Here is a 27,465-nt window from a genome sequence, read left to right on the forward strand (position 1 = left end):
TCCGACTGTAATGTTATCAAGAAATCCAAACATAAAGGATCTCAACTTTCCCACACATCCCATATCTCATTTCTTAAATATTTAAAACATATGCACATATATACACATCAATATTTTATTAGTTTATAGCTAAATGATTCTAACATACTAAATGTAAAATCATTTTTTCATTACTTTATAGCCATTTCAATGTAATTTGTGACTTGAAATCATTATGAGAAAATATTCTGAAGTCTCCCATGTTCAGGAAATAGAGTGATTCTTAGTAAGCCATGCTAGCTAATGGAATGCAGCCATATGGAGTTACTCATTTTCTAACAATTATACCATAGTGAAATATATTTAGCAAACAATGTAGTGTTTGATGAACCACAAAGGTATTTTAGGATTTTGTGCTTTCCTAGGGTGATTGTTCTTAGGTATCATAATACAGATGTATTGATGTGCTGGACAGTCAAGATAGTAAATTAACTTTCATTAATCAGATATTTAACTGAGTGTTACTCTTTTGTAGAGAGTGCTGAATAAATCAGTTCTTTGGTTTTGGTTTTTTTACATCTGCCAAACCGTTTGCATTAACACAAAATAATATAAAGTTATTTTTCAAAATGTATATTTATTGTTTTAGATGTTTAGAATTATTTTGTGTTTCCCTGGAAATCTTTTCTTTTTTCCATCTTAGCTTCCACTGCTAAACCACCTAAGGAAATTTTGAAAGAGGCAGACACAGATGTACAAGTTTGTCCCAACTATTCTATACCTCAGAAAACAGATTCCTATTTTAACCCCAAAATGAAACTAAATCGGTAAGATAAATTGAAAATAGGGTTATGGGATGTTTCAAATTATTATAAATGTACCTTCTCTTAACCTTTATGTTCTAATATATTAAAATTTAGAACTAGGTGCAGAATAAAAATCTGTTTTAACATTTTTCTCAGAAGGATTGTTTCTTTTTTTCTACCAAGCCAATGTCTTTATCAGAGAATAAGATAGGCGTAACTTTATATAATTACTGAACAAGCTGGTACTTTTGTGAGCAAATTTTCTTTATAAATAAATAAATACTTGTTAATAGAATCCAACTGGATTCATAGTTTAATTTCACATATTTTTAGTTCTTATAGTATTAAATTCAGAATATGTTTTCAGGTCTCCTTTTGAAATAGTTTGTACAGTAACTAGGAACTTCAGTTCACTATTCTTAAATGAAATAAAATCTATGATGGTGAAGCCATGGTAGTTATTTCAGATTATGATTTCCTTCTAGGCAGCTAATATTCTGTACATTGGCTGCTTTGGCTGAGGAACGAAAACCTTTGGAATGTCTAGATGCTTTTGGAGCCACTGGTAAGTGAGGACACTTTTTTGGAACCCCATTTTATTTATTCAATTTTACAGTATTTTTTCTTAGAAAATATATATGGGCAGTGATGTAAAAAAATTAAAGATCCAAGGCAAAATTTTTAATTTTTTATTGTGAAAAATTTTAAATGTATATTAGAGTATAATAAGTGAGTCCCTGTGTATCCATCGCTTACTTCAAAAATGAGTGGTTCATGCTCAGTCGTTTTCTCATTGTCCTCATACCTCATATCCTAATCTTTTGATATCCATTAATTTGAAACAAATAACAGATACATCATTTCATCTGTAAGTATTTCAGTTGGATCTCTAAAAGGTAAAGATTTTTAAAAAATAAAACCACTATACTGTCATCATACTTTAAAAATAAAGAATAATTCTTTAATATCGATTGTTTGCCCAATTATCTCATAATCTGTTTTAAAAATCAAATCAGAATGCAGACAAAAACTGTATTTCAGGTGTCTGGTATGTCTAAGTCTCTTCTAAATCTATGGGTCCTTCTATCATTTTCTGTGTGTGTGATAATTATTTGTTGACTTAACATGTCTTTTGACCTATAGAGTTTCCCGCAGTCTAGATTTTTACTGATTGTATTGTTATGGCTCATAAAACATGTTCTTCTATCTCCTGTATTTTTGTAAATTGGTCATTTAATTAGATTCAGATACAATTTTTTTTTTTTTTGCAATAATACTTGTTTGCTGCAATCAGGCAGCACCTGATGTCTGGTTGTGTCTCTTTTTTTGTGTTGTGACGATCATTGCCTAGCCTTTAGACAGTGGAATAAAGTGAAATTTTAAACATTGAGAATATTCTTCTCAAAAGACTTAATAGTAGAGAAAAGATAATAGAAACAGTAGAAAATTTCTAAAAAGCCTCCGTACCCAATCCAGGTCCTTCTTTATAAAGATTATAAGAGTACACTTTTGGGGAGTTTGTGCCAAAAGAGTGAAAGCATGAGTTAGCTCTCCTTCCTAAACTCCTCTCCTCAGGGAAAAGTAGTGGTTAAAAGCATGGACTGTGGAACCAGACTGCCTGAGTTCAAATCCCAGCTTTATCGCTTTGATAGTTGTATGACCACAGGAAATTGTGCCTCAATTTGCTCATCTATTAAAAGAGGAGACTACTGCTACTACCATGATGATCAGCATTAGTACCATCTCAGTATAAATATGGTAAAAGTGATGAGGTGATGCTTCTGATTATTTCCCAAGTCGCTTGGATTTGAAATTTGAATCGTGTTTTTACTCCTTCTTTTCCTGTTACTCTTCCCATATCTACTCAGCCACCAGGTCTGTTCTAATTTTTCTTTTCTAATATAACTCACATTTTCCATTCCATATCCACCAATTTAATGATTTCATAGCAAGCCTATTGCAGTAGCTTCTAAATAGTACCCTTGCTTCCAGTCATTTCTCTCCTCCAGTTTGTCTTGCCTGTTACTGCTAAACAGCTATTCCTCTGAAGCACCACATTAATGTTATTTATCAATCAAAAAAGTCATTCATCTTTATTGCCGAGAGTCCAGACTTCTCAGACTACATTTAGTATCTTCCATATCTGATCCTAACCTGCTTGTCCAAATTTATTTCTCAGTATTTTTCACCATACACCGTTTTTCTTTACTCTTTTGAGACAGAGTTTCGCTCTGTCACCCAGGCTGGAGTACAGTGGTACCATCTCAGCTCGCTGCAACCTCCACCTCCTGGGTTCAAGCAATTCTCTTGCCTCAACTTCCCAAGTAGCTGGGATGACAGGCGCCTACCACCACGCCTGGCTGATTTTTGTATTTTTAGTAGAGACAGGGCTTCGCCATGTTGGCCAAGCTGGTCTCGAACTCCTGACCTCAGGTGATCCACCCGCCCCAGCCTCCCAAAGTGCTGGGATTACATGTGTGAGCCACCGCGCCCAGCCTCTTAACTCTTTTTTAAATCTGAAGTCATTAAAGCTAATATCTAAGGAATATATTTCCAGCCTCTTCTTTTAATGTGCCTTTGTAAACTTAGATCAGGTCTGGAGCAGTCATTTTGCACATTTTGCCATTCCTAAAATGAGGATGTCAGAACTTACCTCACAAGCTTGTGAAAATATGAAAAATGCATATATGTGAAGTCCATAACACATGGTATTTTTCCATTCATGAGACACGTGTATGGAGAAGATGGTCAGTATTTCCAGTACGTAAGGGGTTTACTAATCTATGTTGGCTGGGCTTGTGTTGCCATCTCCCATTTTGTAATGAATGTCCCTTATGACTTTAAGCTAGTAGATATGGAAAAACTGTGAAAAGGGGCCCTTTTGGTCTGAATTCTTCCTCTAATCATTTGCTTTTTTGTTTTTGTTTTTGTTGTTTTTTTTTTTTTTGAGATAGGGTCTCGGCTTTGAGATGGGGTCTTGGCACCATCTCGACTCACTTCAGTCTGGACCTCTAGGAGGTGATCCTCCCACCTCAGCCTCCCAAAAGTAGCTGGGACCACAAGCATGCGCCACCATGCCCAGCTAATTTTTGTATTTTTCTGTAGAGATAGGGATTTGCTATGTTGCCCAAGCTGGTCTCAAACTCCTGGGCTCAAGTGATCCACCTGCCTCAGCCTCCCGAAGTGCAGAGATTACAGGTGTGAGCCATCTCACCTGGCCACAATTTTTTTTTTTTTTTAATTCACAACAATGCTATTGTGCAGTGTTTGAAAAGTGTTGGTCTAGAAAAGTTTTTCATATTTTGGTCCATGATGGTAAACTTCAGCAGGAGGTATTCCAACTTCCCATCCTCCCTTCAAGCAGAGTAATCCCATTTGTATAAAGTATTCCATGGTCAGAAAAAAAGCAAAAAAGAAAACATTTTCCACTATTCAACAAAATAAAAAGCATACATAGAGATTTTATTTGAACAAGGATCATAAAATAGGTTTAGAAGAAGTATTAGTTAAAATCTGTTAGACACATTTTTAGTTATAACCTTTCTTGAGAAGCTTTGTAGTAAGAAGGAATAAGATTCATGAAAACATTAAATTTTGAAATAATTTGTTATTTATAAAACTGAATGTTGTTATACCATTTTTATTCTTTAAAATTATTACAATTATAAAACTCATTTTCTTCCCATTTTTCCTAAGGGATAATGGGATTACAGTGGGCAAAACATCTTGGAAATGCAGTCAAAGTTACAATCAATGACTTGAATGAAAACTCTGTGACACTGATTCAGGAAAACTGCCATTTAAACAAATTGAAAGTGGTGGTGGACAGTAAGGAAAAGGAAAAGAGTGATGATATTCTTGAAGAAGGAGAGAAAAATCTTGGTAATATTAAGGTGACCAAAATGGATGCCAATGTACTGATGCATTTGAGATCTTTTGATTTCATGTAAGTAGAAAAGACTTGCCGTGTCACTTTCTAAACTTATCTGAAATTTTGGGGATGAGGAGTAGTTAAAAATTAAGACAGTTTTTTGTTGTTTATTGATTTAAATTAATGCCATTTTTTGACATTGGCCTAAGGTATGCAGTATGAAAATTTTCTAGTATTTGAAATAAAATGCCTGGGCATGTGACTTTTCCTCTAACCCGAATATTTTTACATGTCTGATACATCATACTATCATTTTATTACTTAATTTCAAAACAGAATTATGTACTTAAAATATATTTGCAATGTATTTTTAAATCCATGGAATTTTATAATTAGATATAATTACAGTGGTATAATTTTTGTTACTAATATGACTTTAAAATGTCTATATTCTTTCTGATTTTAGACATCTAGACCCTTTTGGAACATCAGTGAATTATCTAGATTCTGCATTCAGAAATATAAGAAACCTTGGCATAGTGTCAGTGACTTCTACAGATATCAGTTCTTTATATGCCAAGGCACAGCATGTTGCCCGGCGTCACTACGGATGTAACATTGTCCGAACTGAATATTACAAGGAACTAGCAGCCAGAATTGTTGTAGCTGCAGTGGCAAGGTACCAAATTGCCAACAGTGTACTTAGTGTGTTTCAGTATTTGATAAAAAGAGATAATATTACAAGAAGTACTTACCTTATTATTCAAAATATGCACAAAATATAAATTCTGTATTCCTTATCTGTAATACTGGTTTTTAATCTTACATGGTATCTGTTGTAATTTTATTTAAAAGCTTATGCCTGAAATATTCAGTTTACTCTCCAATTAAAATGTTGCTGAAATAAAGTATAAGAAAGAAAAGGTAAAAGTGAAAGTTAATTTCCAGTTTATTTGAACAATGTAGGATAAAGGATAGCTATATGAAAGGAAAAGCAAAAACTGTTTTGTTTTGTTTTTTCACCATGTTGCCCAGGATGAAACAAGCCTCCTGGCCAACATGGTGAAACCCCGTCTCTACTAAAAATACAAAAATTAGCTGGGCATGTTGGTACACACCTGTAATCGCAGCTACGATTATAGGTTGAGGCACTAGAATCACTTGAACCCAGGAGCCACATGCTGCAGTGAGCCAAGGTTGCTCCACTGCACTCCAACCTGGGCAACATAGTGAGACTCTGCCTCAGAAAGAAACAGTCATTTCTTTTATATCCATTCTGTTTTATCTTCTTTATTTATATAGTTTGAATAAAATGATGGCTTACAAACTTGATTCTGCAAAATGGTCTTACAAAATGGGAAGTTCTCTCCATTTCTCACCAGAATTTCCAAACAGAATTTGAAAACAGTTATTTTTTAAAAGGATGACTTTTTTTGAGCACTTACTATATGCAGATTATGCTAGAATAATATAATATAAACGGATATTGTGAATATAGATAATGGATAATCAGCCAGCTCACTTGCCAGCCCCAATACTAGTTTCAGAGCATTTAAGTAGAAATTTCTACCTCAGGATAAATACAGATTATTAGACTTCATAGACCTTCAGGGTTGTTTCTAATTACCTGAAAACTGATGTTTACTTTATGCATGCTAAGGACTTAACTGCACATACTTAAAAATGTCTATAATGTAATATCAGCAAATTCAGAGTAATATATATAAATTAAATTTAGTATATGACTGCAGAGTACATAAATGGTATATAGTAGAGCTTAATCCAAAAAGTCTGTGAAATTAATGGTGGAAAGGACTTTGACTGTTCTTTTTTCACTCAATTTTCAGTAGCTAGCATACTATCCTGCATATAGTCATTACTCAATAAATAGATACTGTTTGAAAGAAGCTTTTATAGGAAATAAAATAGATAAAAAGGAAGCAATGTGGTGGTGATGATAAGAAACAAAGTGAAAATGACTGAAAACCAGAAAATATTGCCCTGTTGAGAGGATATCACAAGGGAAAATGTCTAGAAACTGAAGACCCTCCCAAGCATCTTTTATTTCCTGTGTTTCAATTTCTGTAAAAGTTACAGTAATGATCTTTTAAAAGCACTGCTACTGAGAATTGAATTTTTCTTGATGTCCCATAACTTATCCATAGTATACTGTCCAGGGTAATATTGTCAGTATAATGCCAAACAAGGGAAAATGATAAGCCCACAAAATAACTTGAAAAAATTTATTGTAGAGCTGCAGCCCGATGCAACAAAGGCATAGAAGTACTGTTTGCAGTGGCTCTGGAACATTTTGTGTTGGTAGTTGTGAGAGTTTTGAGGGGACCTACTTCAGCAGATGAAACAGCCAAGAAGATTCAATACCTGATCCATTGTCAGTGGTGTGAAGAGAGAATTTTTCAGAAGGATGGTAATATGGTAGAAGGTAAATTCAAGTTATATATTATGTTTATCTATAATCCTCCACTGAATAAGCCTTTATCACATACCTAATTATACATATTGTTGTCCTTTGATTTTAAAGATTACAGTGCTAACTTTGTTATTTCCTATACTGGATTTCCTTTCGTCAACAGACAAGACATTCGTGTGAGTTTATTAAAGTTATTTACTCATGCTGTACAATATATGCTTTCTAGCTCTGCCTTCTATCGAAACATCTAGAAATAACTTAGTTTCCACTCTCAACTAATTTTAGGAACATAAGTCAGATTACGTTTTTTCCAGGCTGTTACAAATCATTAATTTTATAAAAATAATTTTCATGTTTCTGGCTGTGTATAAAAGCCATCAGTTATAAAATGCATTCAATAAACATTTATTGAGCCTCTACTATATGCCAGGCCTGGGGATGGGAAACAAGGAAAAAGCTGTAGTTTATGCCTTCATAAAGCTGTTTCTGTTTGTTTCAGTTCTGGGACATGGAAACAGTTGCTTATTGTTTTCTGTTAGGTTCTTGGTATTTTATGAATTTTTGAGTTTAGCACTTATTATGTTAAGTTGCAGATTTTTTTCTCATTTTGTCACTTTTTTTTTAATCTGTCTTGCAGAAGTTTTTTGTTGCTAATTGAATGTTTATGTAGTCTGGATTTTGCCTGTAGTTAGAAAGAGCTTTCCTATTCCTGGATTATTCAAAGTAGATTAGGTTGTATTGAATAGTACACCTTTCCTCCACTGATTTGAGAATACCTTCTTTATCTTACACTAAATTTCCACATGTATTTGAGTTTGCTTCTAGATTTTCTGTTCTGTTCCAGTGGTTGGATATTTATTCATACACGTCTATCATACTGTTTTGACTATAGAGGCTTTTCAGTGTCATTTAATATCTGTGATGGCAATCCCTACTCAAAGCTCTTTGTTTTCAGTGTTCCTGTATTGCTCTTTTGTTAATCCCTTAATATAAAAGTAAATAATAACCCAGTTGGCATATTATTTTGATGACATTAAATTGGGGAGAATAGATACTGTGATTTTTGAAGCTTCCTACAAATATGATATGCTTTTCATGTGTGCAAGTACTTTAGTATTATGTTAACTGGTGGTGGTAATGGAGGGAATTCTGTCATGTTCCTTACTTTTAGTTTCCTCTAGCGCTTTCTATTTTTTTATTTTTTTTCAGATGGAGTCTTGCTCTGTCTTCTATCCAGGCTGGAGTTCAGTGGCACAATCTTGGCCCACTCAACCTCTGCTTCCTGGGCTCAAGCAATTCTCCTGCCTCAGCCTCCCAAGTACCTGGGACTATAGGCGCACACCACCATGCCCGGCTACTTTTTGTATTTTTAGTAGAGACGGGGTTTCACCATGTTTGCTGGCTAGTCTGAAACTCCTGACCTGTAGTAATCTGCCCGCCGCATCCTCCCAAAGTGCTGGGATTACAGGCATGAGCCTCTGCACCCAGCCTCTAGTGCTTTCTGATTCAAGCATAATACTGGCTTTTCATCTACAATACATATCATTTATCACATTAAGGAAGAATACTTCATTTCCATTTTTATTGTATTTTATCAAGATGTTGAATTTTGTCATAATGCATTTTCAGCATCTGTGGAGATGATTATATGGTTTTTCTCTTTAGGCTTACTAATTTGATTAATTGTAATAAAAGTTTCCAATATAGAACCAAACTGGATTTTGTAGAATAAACTATTGTCAGGTTTTTTTTTAATATGTTGTTGTATTTTATTTGCTAATTTTTAAAGGATATTCTTGTTTCATGAGATGGTATATAGTTTTCCTTTGTAGCATAATTTTAGTTGGGCTTTGATCTATCAGTTTACACTCCCTTCAAAAATAATTTGGAATGGTTCCCTTTTTTTCAATTCTTAGGAATTGAAAAACTGATTTTTTTTAAACTAGTTCTTAAGAACTAGTTTAACTAGTATTGGAATTATGTGTTCCTTAAAGGTTTAGTAATATTCACCTAGCATTTCTGTTTTATTTACATAGGGTTGAGCTAAGGGTGTTGTCTAATAATTCCTTTTAATCTCCTTGGTTCCTATGGTCATATTCCCCTTATATACTTTCATTTATTTATCCTTTCTTCCATTTTTCTTGACTAGATAAGAGGCTGCTTTAAATATTCTATTGTAATTGTTTGTTTTTCTTTCTTTTTTTTTTTTTGAGACGGAGTCTCGTTCTGTCACCCAGGCTGGAGTGCACTGGCACAGTCTCGGCTCACTGCAACTTCCATCTCCCAGGGTCAAGCAATTCTCCTGCCTCAGCCTCCCAAGTAGCTGTGACTACAGGCACACGCCATCACGCCCGGCTAATTTTTTGTATTTTAGTAGAGATGGGGTTTCACCATGTTGCCCAGGCTGGTCACGAACTCCTGAGCTCAGGCAATCCGCCCGCCTTGGCCTCCCAAAGCACTAGGATTACAAGCGTGAGCCACCACACCCAGCCTGTTTGTTTTTCTTAATGTCTACTTTTGGTAGTAAATATGTATATACTTCTGTAATTTGGAATTATCAGTTTTAAGTAATATACTTTGGCTCCTTGATACCACAACTGAGATAATTAGCTTCCTGTTTTCCATTTTTCCCTTCCTAATTTTTGTTTGTTATACCATCTCTATGTTATTAGAATATGTAACACTTAACATTCTGTTTTGCCAGATTAATCTCTACATATAAAAATATTCTGTATATGTCATCAGTCTTTTTGCCATAATTTCTCTAGTCATCTCTTATTTGGTTAAATTTAACTCTCAGTTTACTCAATAGAGCTCATAAGAAAAATACTACTTTGTTTCCTTCATGTTCAAAGCTTTTCTTTGCCCAAAGCATGTCCAATAGCCTGTATACTTAAAGAGGTTAAAGAATTTGAGTGCCTTATAGAAGTTCTTATAATTTTTCTTTCTTATATATGTGACGTTAATCAAACATTTTAAAGACTTTTTGACTTGATAAGTGATAACTATAAAGCAATGATTTATTTTTGCATTTTATTTGGAATCATACAGAACTTAGAATAAACAAGTATGTCCTACAAAGAAGTCATCTCATTCAGAATTTTTATCAATTTGTAATACATAGTTTAAAAAGTCAAATAGCTGGGCACGGTGGCTCACGCCTGTAATCCCAAGAGTTTGAGAGGCTGAGGCGGACGGACCACCTGAGGTCAAGAGTTCGAAACTGGCCAACATGGTGAAACCCCATCTCTACTAAAAGTACAAAAATTAGCTGGGCGTGATGGCGGGCACCTGTAATCCCAGCTACTCAGGAGGCTGAGGCTGAGACAGGAGAATCACCACTTGAACCCAGGAGGCAGAGGTTGCAGTGAGCTGAGATCATGCCACTGCACTCCAGCCTGGGTGACAGAGCAAGACTCCCTCTCAAAAAAAGAAAGAAAAAAAGGTCAAATAGTTCCATAAGTCTTATTAATAAAATAATAACCTCTGCCTGACTCCCTAAACAGTTAAAATGTCACAGCTGTTTCTTATAATGCTTACATTCATATTTCTAAATAACATGTTTATAATGCATCTAACTTCCTTCCATGGAAAAAGAGTATTTGGCTTTTTAAACCAATCGAGTCACATGCATGCTTTCCCCCCTCCACGTTGGACTACATCAATATTTAGTGTTTGTATTTTTATAAATAGATAAATATTGTTCGCAAATTTTATTTGCTGTCTTGCTGTGTAACAAATCCCTCCAAAATTATTGGCTTTAAACAACATTTATTATCCCATAGTTTCTATGAGTTGAGAATCTAAGCATGGCTTAGCTGGGTCCACTAGCTCGGGGTCTCTCACAAGGCCACAGATCAAGGTGTTGGTCAGTGGTTTGTGCCCTTAGTCCCAGCTACTTGGGAGGCTGAGGCAGGAGGATCACTTGAACCCAGTAGTTCAAGGCTGCAGTGAGCTATGGTTACACCACTGTACTCCAGCCTGGGTGACAGAGCAAGATGCCATCTCTTAAAAAAAAAAAAAAAAAGCAAGTCAGAAGAACCAGAGAGTGAGTGAGTGCCAGCAAGATAGAAGAGGTCTTTTGTAACCTAATCTCAAAGTAATACTCCATTACTTTTGCCATATTCTAGTTGTTAGAAATATGTCTCTAGAACCAGTGCCTACTCAGGGGGAGGGTATTACACAAGGGTATGAATACCAAGAGGCAGGGATTATTGCTGATCATTTTGGAAGGCGGCTACAGTACAGATAAACCATATGAATCTGGGCATGGTGGCTCATACCAGTAATCCCAGCACTTTAGGAGGCTGAGGTAGGATTGCCTGAGGTCAGGAGTTCAAGACCAGCCTGAGCAACATAGCAAGACCCTGTCTCTACAAAAATAAAAATAAAAGCTGATTCATGTATGTTATAATAATGTTTCCTTTCTTATACAACTCTTTGGTAACTCTGGAATTAATACTTACTGTGCTTGTTACCTTTTTTAAAAAAATACTTTTTATAATCCATCCCTAAACTCTTTGCTACATTTTCAATGCTTCCTTCACCATAGTTAAGCACATTAGGTAATCTTTGGCTATAAATTTCACTCCCCTGGAGACAGCCCTCCTGTTGTAGTTTGGATTGTTTGTTTTCTGTATCTGCTGAAATCTGTTGTCCAAGGGCTTCTGTTTAACCATCATCCTGGAAATTTTCTTTAACTTTCTTTTTGTGATAAATCTCATATCGCAGATCCTGTGTATTTTCCCACTTTCCTTGTTTACTTCTTCATTTTGAGTGGACACTTTTTCCTATAGATTGCAGAGAAGTATTGCATGGCTAAGTACCAAATTCTAGGATGGAAATCATTTTTTCCTCAAAATGTTCAAGGTATTATTCCATTGTCTTCTAGCTTCCAGTGAGAAGTCTGCTGCTTTTCTTGTGTAGTGTTATATTATTTTCTCTCTGAATGCTCTTAAAATATCTCTTCTAAACCCAGTATTCTAAAATAATTTTGAGATAATATGTGTATGAGTTCATCTTTTTAAATTCAGTTTACTGGATAATCTCTGAGTTCTATTTATTTATTTATTTATTTTTATTTTTATTTTTATTTATTTATTTTTTTTTGAGGTGGAGTATCGCTATGTCACCCAGGCTGGAGTGCAGTGGCATGATATCAGCTCACTGCAACCTTCACCTGCTAGATTCAAGCAGTTCTCGTGACTCAGCCTCCTGAGTAGCTGTGATTACAGGCACATGCCACCATGCTCAGCTAACTTTTGTATTTTTTAGTAGAGACAGGGTCTCACCATGTTGGCCAGGCTGGTCTGGAACTCCTGACCTCAAGTGATCCGCCCTCCTTGGCCTCCCAAAGTGCTGGGATTACAGGCATGAGCCACTGCGCCCAGCCTCTGAGTTCTTTTAAGTCAGAAACTTGAGCTCTTCAGCTCTGATAAATTTGGGGGGCAAGGGGGCTAATTTTTTCTTTTTCTTTTTCTTTTTTTTTAAGATGGAGTCTTGCTGTGTTGCCCAGGGTGGAGTGCAGTGGTGTGATCTTGGCTCACTGCAGCCTCTGCCTCCCAGGTTCAAGCAATTCTCCTGCCTCAGCTTACTGAGTAGCTGGGACTGCAGGCCTGTGCCACCACTCTCAGCTAATTTTTGTATTTTTAGTAGAGACAGGGTTTCAGCACATTGGCCAGGCTGGTCTCGATCTCCTGACCTCAAGTGATCTGCCTACCTCGTCTCCCCAAAGTGCTGGGATTACAGGCAAGAGCCACCACACCTGGCCCTTGGGGGATGTTATTTCTTTGACAAGTTTTGCCTTTCAAATTATATCTGTTGTCTCTTTCAGGAACTCTGTTTAGTTATATTTTGGGTCTTCTAGATTAATCCTTTAATTTTTTAAAATATCTATACGGTTCATCTCTTTGGCAATTAGTTCTACTTTATACTTTTTCCTTAATTTTTATTTTCCAACTCTTATTTAAATTTCTGTCATATTTTGTTCATTTCTAAGAGTTATTTCATATTTTTTCACTGTTCCTTTTTTTTTCTTTAGGCTAGTCAAGTGATTATTGTTCCTTTTTTTAATAGTGTCATATTGTTTCAGGGATACAAAATCTCTTACCTTTCTAAGAATTGATTATACTTGGGTATATTTTATATTTAGGGGAGAATAGGGGTTTTTTGTTTGTTTTGTATTGTTGCTGTTGTTTTGTTGTTCAGTTCTCCTGTTTTTTAACTTTTTCTGTTTTGTAATTTTGTTCTCTGTCTGTCATGGTAGTTCTCAAATGTTTTGTGGTCTTCGGTTGTCCACAGTGAAAAATTGTTTTGAAGCACTTGGGGCAGAGCTTATAAACCAACGGATTTGGCTGTAATCCCAGCACTTTGGGAGGCTGAGGCGGGCAGATCATGAGGTCAGGAGATCGAGACCATCCTGGATAACACAGTGAAACCCTGTCTCTACTAAAAATACAAAAAATTAGCCGGGCGTGGTGGCGGGCACCAGTAGTCCCAGCTACTCGGGAGGCTGAGGCAGGAGAATGGCGTGAACCTGGGAGGCGGAGCTTGCAGTGAGCCGAGATCGCACCACTGCACTTGAGCCTAGGCAACAAAGCGAGACTGTCTCAAAAAAAAATAAAAATAAAAATAAACCAATGGATTTTACTGTGATAAGAAGATACCAGTCTGCTTTTTTTAGTAAGACACCCCCAAATGTCAACAAGTATATATAGATCTTTTGTCTTGGATTGGTAAATTTTTCCAGAGAGGAATCAACCAATCTTTTAGCAGCTCTGGGAGAGCCACACTGGGGACAGAGACTGGAAAGCAGATTTTTACTTAATCCCTCTGTTTTCAGACATCTCACTCTCAACTGTAACTAAAACTGCTGGTTTCATATCCTCAATAGTTTAGCCTCACCAAAGATTAACTTCATCTTTTGGAATGGGGAGGACACAGACGCTTGATTGTATTAGAGAATATCTGGAGTTTTAATTGAACCCTTTAAAAAATTGTAACCAGACCTCTTATTTGCAATACCTCTCTATAGTCATCTTCAGAGACAATCATTGCCTTCAATTTTCAGGCCGTTGCAGGGTCCCAAAACACTAATGAACTTTCTGTTTTGTTGGTTGCCCATCTATCCATTTCAGGCTTATGCTTTAGATTTTTCTGGTCTGATAATCAGTTCTCCCATTGTGTATGTGACTCCTGCTTCTGAAATTTTATTGGCATCTCTCATCTTTTGTTACCTCCTCTCCCATTTTATTTATTCTTGTAGTTTAATTTTTGTTCCTGTCATTTGATTTAAGCGTTAAGAGACAGCAGAGAGAGAGTGCATGTTTAATCTGTTGCATTTAAATAGAAGTCTCAGAATATTTTTTAACTCCTCATCTGGTATTGCCTTCCTCGCTTATGTACCAGTAACACGGAAATACTAGTTTTCTTTCTACTTTACCGCTTCATTATTTGCTGCTAGTAACTTGAATTGATAGCCTTGGCCCTCAGAGAGGAAATTTGCTGATGCTAATTTAGACCTGAGAAATCCTAGCAAAGAGGCTTGGGAAAAGGCACGTTTGTATGGTAAGATTATTTTGCAAAGTGCATCAAGATACAAACTGATTAATAATTCATTTGTGCTCTCTGCCTGTGGTAAGTGGGTGTAGCTGACAGAACTATACTATAAATTGCCATCCTGAATTGGATGATGACTGCTTATAAGTATTTGTAGTTTAGTGATGTAATGGTTTAAGAGAAGACTTCTTAAGTATACTCATATTTGAGGAACATAGTTCTCAACAAAACTTATGTCAGTGCTAACCACACCCTTTCATCAAAGCTTAGAATTAAATAATACTGAAAAGTAGACCTAGGAGCAGTGAAGGACACTTTTAAGTAAATGTAAAATAAGATCTCATAACTATGCATTATACCAATAATTGTATTGAATAGCAGAGTGATAGTATCAGCTAGCAAGAGGCTATCGACCTGTGTTCCTGCCACCATTCTTTGGTTCTGAATGTATCTGGGACTGATTGATTAGATCAGGCCATTTCAAGAAAGTGAATGACAACCCAGGAATGGCCTGGAGTGGAGGGAATTAGTTGGAGAATATCTGATATAAAATGACTATTTGGGCCTTGAGTGGATTTAAAAGTTCCATAGTCAAATATTAGCCCATTTTGAAAACTAAGAATAGTGCTAGTATCTCCCCAGTTTCCTTGTGATTATATCAGGCCTCTCATTCATTGCTTTTTAAACCAAATTAGATTCTTCTAGCCTACATTTTGAAGGCTGAATATGAATCAAGCATAAGGAATTTTCTTTCCAACTGCGGAAGAGTTAACTTATGAGAAATATCTACATTTTGATTGGGATGTTGGTTACATGGGTGTATACATTTGTTAAAATTCATCAACTTTTTAATATAAAGTATATATGTTTTATTGCACATAAATTATACCTTAATCAGTTAATTTTGAAATATGGATCTCTTGTAAACTTTATAAGACTTTCTCCTTCCTTATATTATTTCATGTGGTATAGTAAGTAAATATCAGTTACACCTCTAATAAGCCATTTGACATGAATTTCCACCTCTCTCAAGCTTTAATCCTCTGATCTGTATAATTGAGATTTTAACAGTACCTACTTCAGAGAGTTGTAAGGACTTAAATTAAAAATATATATATATGTGTGTGTGTGCACATATATGTGTGTATACATATATACGTATACATATGCACACACACATATATACATACATAAAATACTTAGCATAATACCTGGCACATAGTAGATCCTCAGTATATAGTAGCTGCAAATTATTATTAATATAACAATTACTACTATTTGTATTAGTCATTTCTCCTTTGATTTCTCCTTTTATTATCTTTTTACAGAAAACCCATATAGACAGCTGCCTTGTAACTGTCATGGAAGCATGCCTGGAAAGACAGCAATAGAACTTGGACCTCTGTGGTATGTGACCAGCCATAAGAACATATTAAAATTTGATGTATTGATTGATTTATTAATTGCTGATTTTTATTATGTGTGGTAAAAGACAAATTTAAATTCAATTGTTAAGTCTAGGCAAATAATTATGACTCTTCTCCTCCTATGAACCTGAGGTGTTTAATATTTTGAGATTTTTCTCTACCATTATTCTCTCTAGTTTGTGACAGAACTAAGAGGCAATGGAGGTAAAAGAGAAGCCTGGATGATCTGGAAACTAGATAATTCATTTCTGAATAGTAAGAAAGAAGCTTTTTAAAATTGATCATTGTAGATCTAGCATGTGATTTTTAAATGATCACAATAACTTTTTATAGAAGAGCCAACTCATGTAAAAGGCCCTAGAAGAATTAGTTTTAAGAGAGAAAGGCATGTGAAAGTGTCTGCCTTTGTTTCAGATAAAGTTATTTAGATGATACACAATTGGAAATATTTAATGTGTATATGCTTTTGCATCATTGGTAACAGCTGATTGTACCTTAAAGTTGAATTGGTTTTTTTTGTTTGTTTGTTTGAGACAGAGTCCCGCTCTTGTCACCCAGGCTGGAGTGCAGTGGCGCAATATCGGCTCACTGCAACCTCCACCTCCTAGGTTCAAGCGATTCTCCTGCCTCAGCCTCCTGAGTAGCTGGGATTACAGGCACCCGCCACAACACCTGGCTAATTTTTGTACTTTTATTAGAGACTGGGTTTCACCATGTTTGCCAGGCTGGTCTCGAACTCCTGATCTCAGGTGATCTGCGTGGCTCAGCCTCCCAAAGTACTAGGATTACAGGTGTGAGCCACTGCGCCTGGCCAAATTATTTTAATCAGAATCCTTACCTTAAGTTTGTTACTAGAGATTCTTTTTTTTTTTTTTTTTTTTTGAGACGGAGTTTCACTCTTGTTGCCCAACCTGGAGTGCAATGGCACTATCTCGGCTCACCACAACCTCTGCCTCCCAGGTTCAAGCAATTTTCCTACCTCAGCCTCCTGAGTAGCGAGGATTACAGGCATGTGCCACCATGCCCAGCTAATTTTGTATTTTTTTAGTAGAGACCGGGTTTCTCCATGTTGGTCAGGCTGATATCGAACTCCCGACCTCAAGTGATCCACCCGCCTCGGCCTCCCAAAGTGCTGGGGATTACAGGCGTGAGCTACCGCACCCGGCCGAGATTCTTACAGAAATTCAAGATTCCTAACAACATTGTGACAAGAATTGCAAATTTCTTCTCATTACTTTATAAGGTCAAGGCTTAAGCACCTACTAAACCTAGAAATTGACCTACATGGTAAATGTCTTTGTGCTGATGCTCTTGATTTTATCTTCATCTTATTAAATACTCTTAGATTAAGAAAGATCTAGCCAGCCCTACCTTCTAGTTCTTCTAAAACTAGTTCTCACCTATAGCATCTGCTACACATTGATCCTACTCACTGATTCAGAACTGAGGAAGTTAAAAATAGCAGGTTACTGGATCCAGAAGGAAGATTTCTAGCCTAACTGCCTTATTTTACACATGAGGAAACTATGGCACAGTGTTTTTAAGTGCTTGCTAAAACTGACCAAAAAAATTCATACCACAGCCAAGGCTAGAACTTAGGTTTTCTGACTCCCAGGACTGAATTCTTTTTTTATTTTTTATTTTTGAGGCAGAGTCCCACTTTGTTGCCCAGGCTGAAGTGCAGTGGCACAATCTTGGCTTACTGCAACCTCCACCTTTTGGGTTCAAGCGAATCTCCTGACTCAGCCTCCCGAGTAGCTGGGACTACAGGCATGTGCCACTGCACCCAGCTAATTTTTGTATTTTTAATAGAGAGGGGGTTTCATCATGTTGGCCAGGCTGGTCTTGAACTCCTGACTCCACCCACCTCGGCCTCCCAAAGTGCTGGGATTATGAATTCTTAATAAAACCTTATGATTTCCACATGAAAGCTATTGTGTTCATGTCTTTACGCTCATCCAGAATACCTTCCCCTCTCTACCACCTCCAATTCAAATTGTACTTTCTTTTTGAAGTCTCTTCTTAGTGCCTCAACCCAATATAATCTCTAAATTCCCTTTAGTATATCTTATATTGATCACATATTTGATAATTTAAAATCATATATTCTTTCATATATATTTGCTAACCCTAACAATAGTAGCTACCATACATTGAGGATATATAGAGAAGTTTTATTTTTGGCCAGGCGTGGTGGTTCATGCCTGTAATCCCAGCACTTTGGGAGGCTGAGACAGGAGAATGTCGTGAACCTGGGAGGCAGAGCATGCAGTGGGCTGAGATTGCGCCACTGCACTCTAGCCTGGGCGACAGAGCAAGACTCCATCTCCAGAAAGAAAAAAGTTTTATTTTACATTTCATGATGAGGAATATAAGACTGAAAAGTAGCAATTACTCAGGATTATATAGCTAGCCCAGCACAGTTGCAGACATCTATAGTCCCACCTACTCAGGAGGCTGAGGCAGGAGGATCCCTTGAGCCCAGGAATTCAAGTTCAGCCTGGGCAGCATAGTGAGAACCTGTCTCTTAATAAAAAGATTACATAACTAGTAAGTGATGGAGCCAGGATTGGAATCCAGTTTATCATACTCAGAATTTCATATTTTGTCCATTATACCTGTGATTCTTAAATTAAATGGGAAGCATATCAGATTCACCCCAGACTATTTCTGAACCATACCATCACCACATATAATTCTCATATATGTGCTCCCCTGCCCTGTCCTGCCCCACCCTACCACCATAAACTCATCAGAATTAAGATTTTCTATTAGTGACTAGAATGTGCATTGTGAAAACCTCTTCATTGCTTTATTTTCCTGTCTAGATTTATAGGCTTTTATAAAGTCAACATTGTATATTATATTTTGGTATATCCTCCACACACCCTCTGTGTACCACAGTACTGTATACCTTATGAGAGCTCAATAAATTATTTTTTTATTAAGGTAACATACACATATAACATTTTCCTTCTTTACCATTTTTAAGTATACACTTCAGTGGTAATAAATACATTTATATTCTTTTACCCCTCTTCATCACCCTCTCCCTTCTCCCCTTCCCAGCCTCAATAGATTCTTGTTGACTTAATTAAGTTTCCTTGACTAACGCTACTAGTTTAGAGAACTGATATGATAAAAATGAGTGGCAAATAGAAAATAAAGTTTTAGGCCAGAAGTGTGGTGTCTCACACCTGTAATTCCAGCACTTTGGGAAGCCAAGGTAGGAGGATCCCTTGAGCCCAGTAGTTTGAGATCAGCCTGGGCAACATGATGACACCCTATCTCTATTAAAAAATAATAAAATACTATAGCCTAGGCAACAGGACGGGACTCTATCTCAAAAAAGAATAATAATAATAAAGAAAATAAACAGTTTTAAATTAAATCATAAATTCTTTTTGAATTTAAGTATTACTCTGTCATATAATTAATTATATATCTTACTTATAGTTAAATTGTGAAGACTTTCTTTTTAAAGAGAAACATTTTTCAAACCCAGTTCTCTGTATATTCTTTTCTTTTCAGGTCAAGTTCCCTTTTCAATACTGGATTCCTCAAAAGAATGCTATTTGAATCTCTTCACCATGGTTTGGATGACATTCAGACCCTAATAAAGACATTAATCTTTGAATCAGAGTGTACGCCTCAAAGTCAGTTTTCAATTCTTGCACCTTCAAATGTCAACAAGCAAGGTGACTAACTGAACGCTAGCTTACTAGCTTTAAACTGCTTACCAAAAATACTGTATCTTTTTCAATTGTATTTGATGTTATAATAAAACCAATATAATTATAAATAGTGTGTTTTTAGTAAATCTTCTCTAATGAGTCTGATCATCTGGTTTTTTTTTTAATTACATAGTTTTATTCAGGCTTGTAATCAGGCCTGAGATGAATAGGTGAATGATGAATAGTGTTGTTGGTTTTGTTGTTTTTTTTTTGGATACTGGGTCTCACTTTTTCACCCAAGCTGGAATACAAGTGGCACAAACATGGCTCACTGCAGTCTCAACCTCCTAGACTCAGGCAGTCCTCTTGCCTCAGCCTCAACCTCCTGTGTAGCTGGGACCACAAGCATGCACACCACACCTGGCTAATATTTTTTAGAGATGGGGTCTCACCATATTGTCCAGGCGGATTTCAAACTCCTGGGCTCAAGCAGTCCTCCCACCTTGGCCTCCCAAAGTGGCTGGGATTACAGGCATGAACCACCATGCCCTGATAATTTTTTTTTAAAGATAACCTCCTTTTTTGTGTGTTTTTAATTTTACTAGATTTTTAAAAAGAAAAAAAAAACACTGAAGGTCCTTTGTGATTTTTATTACCCTAGATGTGCTTTCTAGAAAAAGAAACTTGGTAATTCAAGGAGTGTTGTGGCCAAAAATTGTAATATCTATGAAGACACAGAAACTACATTTATACTTCTCATTCAGTAAAGCTATGTGTTTTTTCTGTTTAGTACAAACAGCCAATTTTGTAGTTGTATCTGACTATTGATATAAAGATGAGCCTATTGAATATCCTAGTGTTCTCATAAATAATTAGAAACTGCTATTATAGAGGGTTAAAAATGTAATTTTTGCAGTTCAGTTTGGCCACAGAATCTCTTGCATATTCGTGAAAATAGTGTGGATGGAATTTCATAAACTTTTATTTAAACTGAGTTGTTGCTTTATGTCATTCTGCAAAATATTTTCTTTTCCCATTTGCTTTATTTTTTAGAAGAAAATGGTGTATTTATTAAAACTACAGATGACACCACAACAGATAATTACATTGCACAAGGTATGTATGCATATATGTGTGTACATATGTACATATCAGGTCAAAAAGGCATATAGCAAAAGGGTAGGAAGAGAAGAGATTGCCATGGTAGCCTACTTAAAAATACATTTCATATGATATAACAACAAAACTGTAGTAAAACTTGTTTATCAGCATTCACACATTGGAAATTTCTGTTAACATATGCTTTGTTCACATCTGTAATATATGGTTATCCCTTTGAACGAACTGATCTTGAACCATGTGAATAAAATAAGATCAAATTATATATGATAAAGTTATATATAATTTTATAGTTAAGATAAAATTTTATTCTAATTCTTTTAAAAATTGCTCATTAATATATGATTTATAGCAATTCCATTTAATTAACCAGAAGACCTCATTCTTCAGCCAAAAGAATTTATTATATGGCCTTTCATATAATTTAGGATATGTGCATACTTTAAATCTAGCTGTGGTAGACACTAAATTCATATTAAAGGATGTTAAGATTTAAAATATCAGTGCCCTAATGTCTAAGGTTTTGTTTTGCTTTTTAAAAAACTTTAGATTCTAGATGTGTTTTTTGAGTACAGATGAAAAGAAGACTGTAGAGTGTTAAGTTTGAAAGAGCAGTGGCCTTTAGTTATCAGCTGTAATTTTTTATTAGTTGCTCAGCAGTTTAATGTTGACCTTCAAAGACAAGAAAACTTAAATTTCTTTTAATAGTATATAGTTTAAATAACTACTGCATACTCTTTGCAACAGCCATGTTCATTTGGCATCTTCAACTAATTTGATAACTTAAATTGATACATTCTACCTAATTTCTCTGTTGGAGGGAAGACAAGCATTATGATACACTGTAAAGAATATTAGATTTGCTGGGCATAGTGGCTCATGCCTATAATCCCAGCATTTTGGGAGGCCAAGTTGGGCAGATCACTTGAGGTCAGGAGTTCAAGACCAGCCTGGCCAACATGGTGAAACCCCGTCTCTACGAAAAACACAAAAATTAGCCAGGTGTGTCAGTGCAAGCCTGTAATCCCAGCTACTTGAGAGGCTGAGGTGGGAGAATTGCCTGAACCCAGGAGGCAGAGGCTGCAGTTAGCCAAGATTGCACCACTGCACTCCAGCCTGGGTGACAGATCGAGACTGTCTCAAAAAAAAAAAAAAAAATTAGATTTAAGAGCATTATCCTACGCAGGCGTTGTTATATAAACTCAGCCAGGTCCCTCCCATTCAGCAAAATTATCTTAAATCCTTTTTAGAATAAAGTAAAACATAAATAAGCTTTAAAAATATTTTCAAAAGCCAAGAGCACAGTAGCACACACCTGTAATCTCAGCTACTCAGGAGGCTGAAGTGGGAGGATAGTGTAAGGATTGTGTGAGCCTGGGCAACACAGCCAAACTCCATCTCAAAAAAAAATTTGTTTTTAATCTGTGAGCCTTTCTCATAAGTAAATTAAGGAAATTAGACTAATTTTTGTGGGCTCTTCTATAACTTTTAAATTATATGGTTATTCTAAGACCATTGGTCAACACATAAAATCTTAAAATGATAGTACTATGCAAACCCCAAGGAAAATAATTCATTCTGTCAAAGATACGTTATATGTTCATTGCAGTGCTATTCACAGTAGCAAAGACAGAATCAACCTAGGTGCCCATCATCAATGGACTGGATAAAGAAAATGAACATATGTACTAAGGAATACTATGCAGCCATAAGAAAGAACAAAATCATGCTCTTTGCAGCAACATGGATGGCACTCTAGGCCGTTATCCTAATAAAACTAATGCAAGAACAGAAAACCAAAGCCCCATGTTCTAACTTACAAGTGGGAGCTAAACTTTGGGTACTCACAGACATCAGATGGGAATAATAGACACTGGGGACTACTAGATGGGGGAGGGATGGGATGTGGCCTGGGCTGAAGAACCACCTGTTGGGTACTATGCCCACTGCATGGGTGCTGGGGTTGTTGGGACCCCAAACCCCAGCATTACACAATATACCCACGTAACAAACCTATACATATACCCTTTAATCGATAAAGAAAGTTGAAATTATTTTTTAAAAAAGAAGAAATTACCAGGCAAAAAAAAAAAATCTATATACTGCTGATGATACTCACTATTAACGTATTACATCAGATTTTTTGCCTCAGATGCTCCTAGAACTTGTACTAAATCTGGATATCTATCCTTTGACTAGGTGCCTCATTAGATTTCATGCAATTTCAAATTTTAGATTTCAAATTATAATTCTGATTTGATGGATGGATCCCAGGTTGTCCTTTTTGCTTTATGTTTTTATGTAAAGAGGCAACAGTTCAGCAATAATTTATATTTATTTTGAATGTAATTTATTTTTATGTATCAACTTTGCCTTTTCAATACTTTTTTTTTTTTTTTAAGAGACAAGGTCTCACTGTGTTGCTCAGGCTAGACTCAAACTCCTGGGCTCAAGCCATCCTGCCACCTCAGCCTCCCAAGTAGCTGGGACTTGGGTCCCAGTAGCACAGGTGTACGCTACTGCTCCTGGCAGCTTCTGAATATTTTGCTTAAGCAGATGTTAATTACTTTCCCTGAAGAGATAAGGTTTGACCATAACGTTCATATATAAATAATCAAGGGTTGAACACCAGGCAAAATCTCATTATAGTATTGGATATCTCAGTTGTTTTCATGTTGTGATTTTTGGAAGGATACAGTTCTAGAATCTTAGCTGGCCTCCTTTCACTCAAAATGAAAAAACTAAGTGCTGTGATGAGAAATAGGCAATGAGATCATAACATTGACCTTATGTCAGTTTCTGTGTCCAAACTCTCAAGACTTTGTGTTGTTTTTCTTTGTTTTGTGATTACTAAAGACCCACTATGTATCCAATACTGATCACTCAGTAGAAATACAGGTATAAAAATGAAAGACATTGTCCTTAGGAACTTAGAATATAACTTGGGGAGAAAGGACTTACACACATTAAGGAACTATAAGAAAAGAAAAAAAAATGACAACTTAATCAAACTCTGAGTAGTGTAGTGTAGTATTAACAACAATGAAATCTATGAAGTGACTAGCCCCAGATTCACAGATGGCTTCCTACAGGAGACGAAATAGAGTGTGGCTTGAAGTTGAAGAAGGTAGAAAGGAAGTTCTGATTCAGCAGTTTAATATGAAAAGTACATAAGTGAAGGACAGTGAAAATAGAATAAATTATAAGAATTAAGATTGGATAGTCAGGTTGAAATAATGTGTCAGGATTTATACTTGAGATAAATATATAGTTATAAAAGTATTTGGCTTGTAATTTTTAAGAGCATGCTAACTTTGTATGTGTATGTTGCAGGAAAGAGAAAAAGTAATGAAATGATCACAAATTTAGGCAAGAAGCAAAAGACTGATGTCAGTACTGAACATCCTCCCTTTTATTACAACATTCACAGACACAGCATTAAAGGAATGAATATGCCAAAGTAAGACACCCAGTGAATGACAAAGTATATATATTTTATATTTTAATAATATTGTGATTTAAATAAAAATACAAGAACCTGATTATTTTTTCTTTCCTTTCCTTGTTGCAGGTTAAAAAAGTTTTTGTGCTATTTATCTCAAGCAGGCTTTCGAGTAAGCCGAACTCATTTTGACCCAATGGGTGTACGCACAGATGCACCTCTGATGCAGTTCAAATCTATCCTTTTAAAGTACAGCACCCCCACCTACACTGGAGGACAGTCAGAAAGCCATGTCCAGTCAGCATCTGAAGATACAGTAACTGAAAGAGTTGAAATGTCAGTGAATGACAAAGCAGAAGCAAGTGGCTGCAGAAGATGGTAAATGTAGAGAAGAATTGCTTCTCAGGTGTCTGTATAGATGGCCTAATAGTTCTCTATACCAACTGTAGTTCTTTTTCTGTTCTTTCAATTCAGTAGAGTAAAAATAAAAAACAGTGTCATTTTCATTCAGAAACTGAGCAGTTTCTAACTTAGCTGGTTTGGGAGCTTTGCTTTCCAAGTTTTTTTTTGTTTTAAGGCAAACTTAAAATTTTAATGGAAACATTTCATATGAAGCCAAGTCTCACTGAGATCACCCTACTGCTTAATAATTCAGAAAATTTTCACATGCAAAGTGTTTGGAATTTTATGTATGTTATGAAAGCCATCTTTTACAATTCTTAATCACATCTCTGCCTAAACTGATTCATGATGTTTATGTTTTCCTGTTTGTAGTGTACAAAATGAAGCTGAAGGCTCACATGTTAAAATGACCCTGAATAGAATAGGAAGAACAATGTTCTTACAGGTCATAATGTATTTCACAATTAAAAAACTAAAATATGTACCCATTTTTAAGAAATCATACTTCTCTCCACATTGATCTTTTCATTTCTTACTAGCTTTTAAGAAATTAAATACTTGCCTGAGATAGAAATACTTTATTTTTGTAACTTTAAGGTCTAAATGACTAAACTTCAAAGTAAGATTTTGTCAGAATAAATTGAGACCATTATTCTAATATAATACTTGTTCATGAGCACTGAAATCCTGAAGAGGAGAGATTTGGTTATAAATTAAAAAGGTTGGGTGATCTTAAGTGCCTCAGTTAATGCACGTACAGTATTCATTTGGTTGGTTGTACTACCTCTCAGAAGTAAAATTTGTCACCTTATGGAATGAGAGTTTTTGGGTTTGGGGGTTGTTTTTTTGTTGTTGCTTGGTTTGGTATTTTTGGTTTTGTGTGTATTTGTATAAATTTTCTGTATAATTAGTCCAGGCTGATGTGACTATAAAAATTAGTTGAAAAAAAAAATTGTTTCCTTAATGGAATTCTCACTTCATTTGAATATAAGATTTTGGATGAAAGGATTTGGTATAAAGTTTGGGTTTTTGTCTCAAGGATTTGATCCATATTTATCCCTAAATATTTCTTAAGGGATGTAACTTTTTACAACCATTAAGTGGGGGGAAGGGGGTGGAGGGGGTGGTAATAATTATAACTGAAAGGTTTAAATATACTACCTAAGAAAAAAGTACTTCTGTGACATATACAAAAAAATCTAGTGGATAGGCATTAGATGAATAGAGAATATTAATTATGCAGAAATGAAGGAAAATCTCTTCATGCTAGTACAGCGTATTCCCAAGAGAGTTTATTTTCCTTTCTCCAATTAATGTGGTCATAAATTTCGGTAAAATCAAGAAATAGGTGAAGTGCAAGCTAGTTTCTATAATGACCATTAAAAAAATTCTGCTGTGTAATTCTTGCCAGTTAAAATTATAACTTACAAATGAGCAGAATAAATGAGGTTTTTTTTAATTAAAAATAAAAATTACTATAAATCCAGGAGGCAAACTATTATAGCACTCAGATTATCTGATTTAATACATATTATTGAATATCAGTCTCAAATTTTGCTAAATGCTTATCAGCATGATACATGTTGATCAATGATGAGTTGGGCTTAATGCAAAGATCCTAATTTAATAAAGAAACCTGTAAATTACTGTTACCTAAAATATATGTGTATATTAATTTCACATATAAAGGTAGATTTTTCAAAGAAAAATTTGGTAGGCGGTAGTTTAGAACTCTGTGATCAGGTACTACATCAACCAAAAGAGGAAATACTTTAAAAATTCCTTTTAGCAACCTGAGCAATCTTATTCTCGTAACAATAGTAGTAATTTGGGACACTGCAAATGTTTATCATGTTGTAAAGTAACATCAGTTGTATCCTTTCATTAAAACTTGATAAACAAAAGAACGAGTTAAGGAAACCAGTGTGTTGACTCTGCTAGTTGCTAATGTTAATACTCTAGCCATACACTCAGGAAATGGGAGAAGTAACCAAGGGATGGGTTTAGGGGTCACTGTGGTGGACTTGGGTCAAAACTCCACTTATACTGACTTCCACAAGACTCCACTCTGAATAAATGTTTGATGTTCTGGTTGCCCAAAATTAGAACTAATTCAGCATGTTTGGTGAGCCCGAAAGGTCTAGGAATTTCTTTCTGCACTGTGTAACTGCTCTGGGAAATGGCCACAGATTACTTTGGAGAATGCTAAGAGATACATAATACATACTCATGATATTATGTCAAAGTCCTTTCTCCAAGGCCTCCAGAAATTGAATTAAATCAGACCTGAGACTCAGTTAAGGGCTCATGATTACTATAGTGGCTCAAGTCAGACTAACAGTTTTTAGTAACATAGACCAAATAGGACTATCCATTTTCCTTCTTTAGATCACATGATCTTTCAGCCAAAGCCAGACCTCATGTTGAGACTATACTGATTATCCTGTGGTTCCTGCTGTCTATTACAGTAACCATGCCCACCTTTCTAGTCTAGCAATTAAATGCACTACTTTGTCTCTGACACAAAACAGTCTTGAAAATGCCTATTGAATCAAGGGGTCCATTTCAACTGAAGCATCTCCCACTGGCATCTCTGGCCTACAGACAGACTATATGGCTTTTCAAGAGTGCTGGTGCTCTGCTCACCAGTGTTTTTCTCAATGCCTTGGTAAAGAGAGTTGACTAGACTCTTATGAGGGATACAGTTAGAGGATCACTCATATTAAATCCTCCCCAACATGGCCCCTCTTCTTTGAT

The 27,465-nt window shown here is 35.7% G+C and overlaps 1 protein-coding gene across 3 annotated transcripts in view; it reads left to right on the plus strand.

Annotated features, from left to right (window-relative positions):
- TRMT1L (tRNA methyltransferase 1 like) overlaps positions 1–26,615 on the plus strand; it is a 39,525-nt gene extending 12,910 nt beyond the window's left edge. For all 3 annotated transcript variants that reach the window (XM_055110528.2, XM_003815600.6, XM_034942452.3), the window contains exons 6-15: positions 683–806; positions 1,271–1,350; positions 4,482–4,731; positions 5,123–5,335; positions 6,909–7,099; positions 15,973–16,051; positions 19,603–19,769; positions 20,799–20,861; positions 24,198–24,324; positions 24,436–26,615. In XM_055110528.2, the coding sequence (XP_054966503.1) occupies positions 683–806; positions 1,271–1,350; positions 4,482–4,731; positions 5,123–5,335; positions 6,909–7,099; positions 15,973–16,051; positions 19,603–19,769; positions 20,799–20,861; positions 24,198–24,324; positions 24,436–24,688 (1,547 nt within the window). In that variant the 3' untranslated portion in view covers positions 24,689–26,615. The remainder of the gene's footprint in view (positions 1–682; positions 807–1,270; positions 1,351–4,481; positions 4,732–5,122; positions 5,336–6,908; positions 7,100–15,972; positions 16,052–19,602; positions 19,770–20,798; positions 20,862–24,197; positions 24,325–24,435) is intronic.
- The last annotated feature ends 850 nt before the right edge of the window (positions 26,616–27,465 follow it).

This window comes from Pan paniscus, chromosome 1 (genome assembly GCF_029289425.2).
Source record: "Pan paniscus chromosome 1, NHGRI_mPanPan1-v2.0_pri, whole genome shotgun sequence".
NCBI classification, from domain to species: domain Eukaryota; kingdom Metazoa; phylum Chordata; class Mammalia; order Primates; family Hominidae; genus Pan; species Pan paniscus.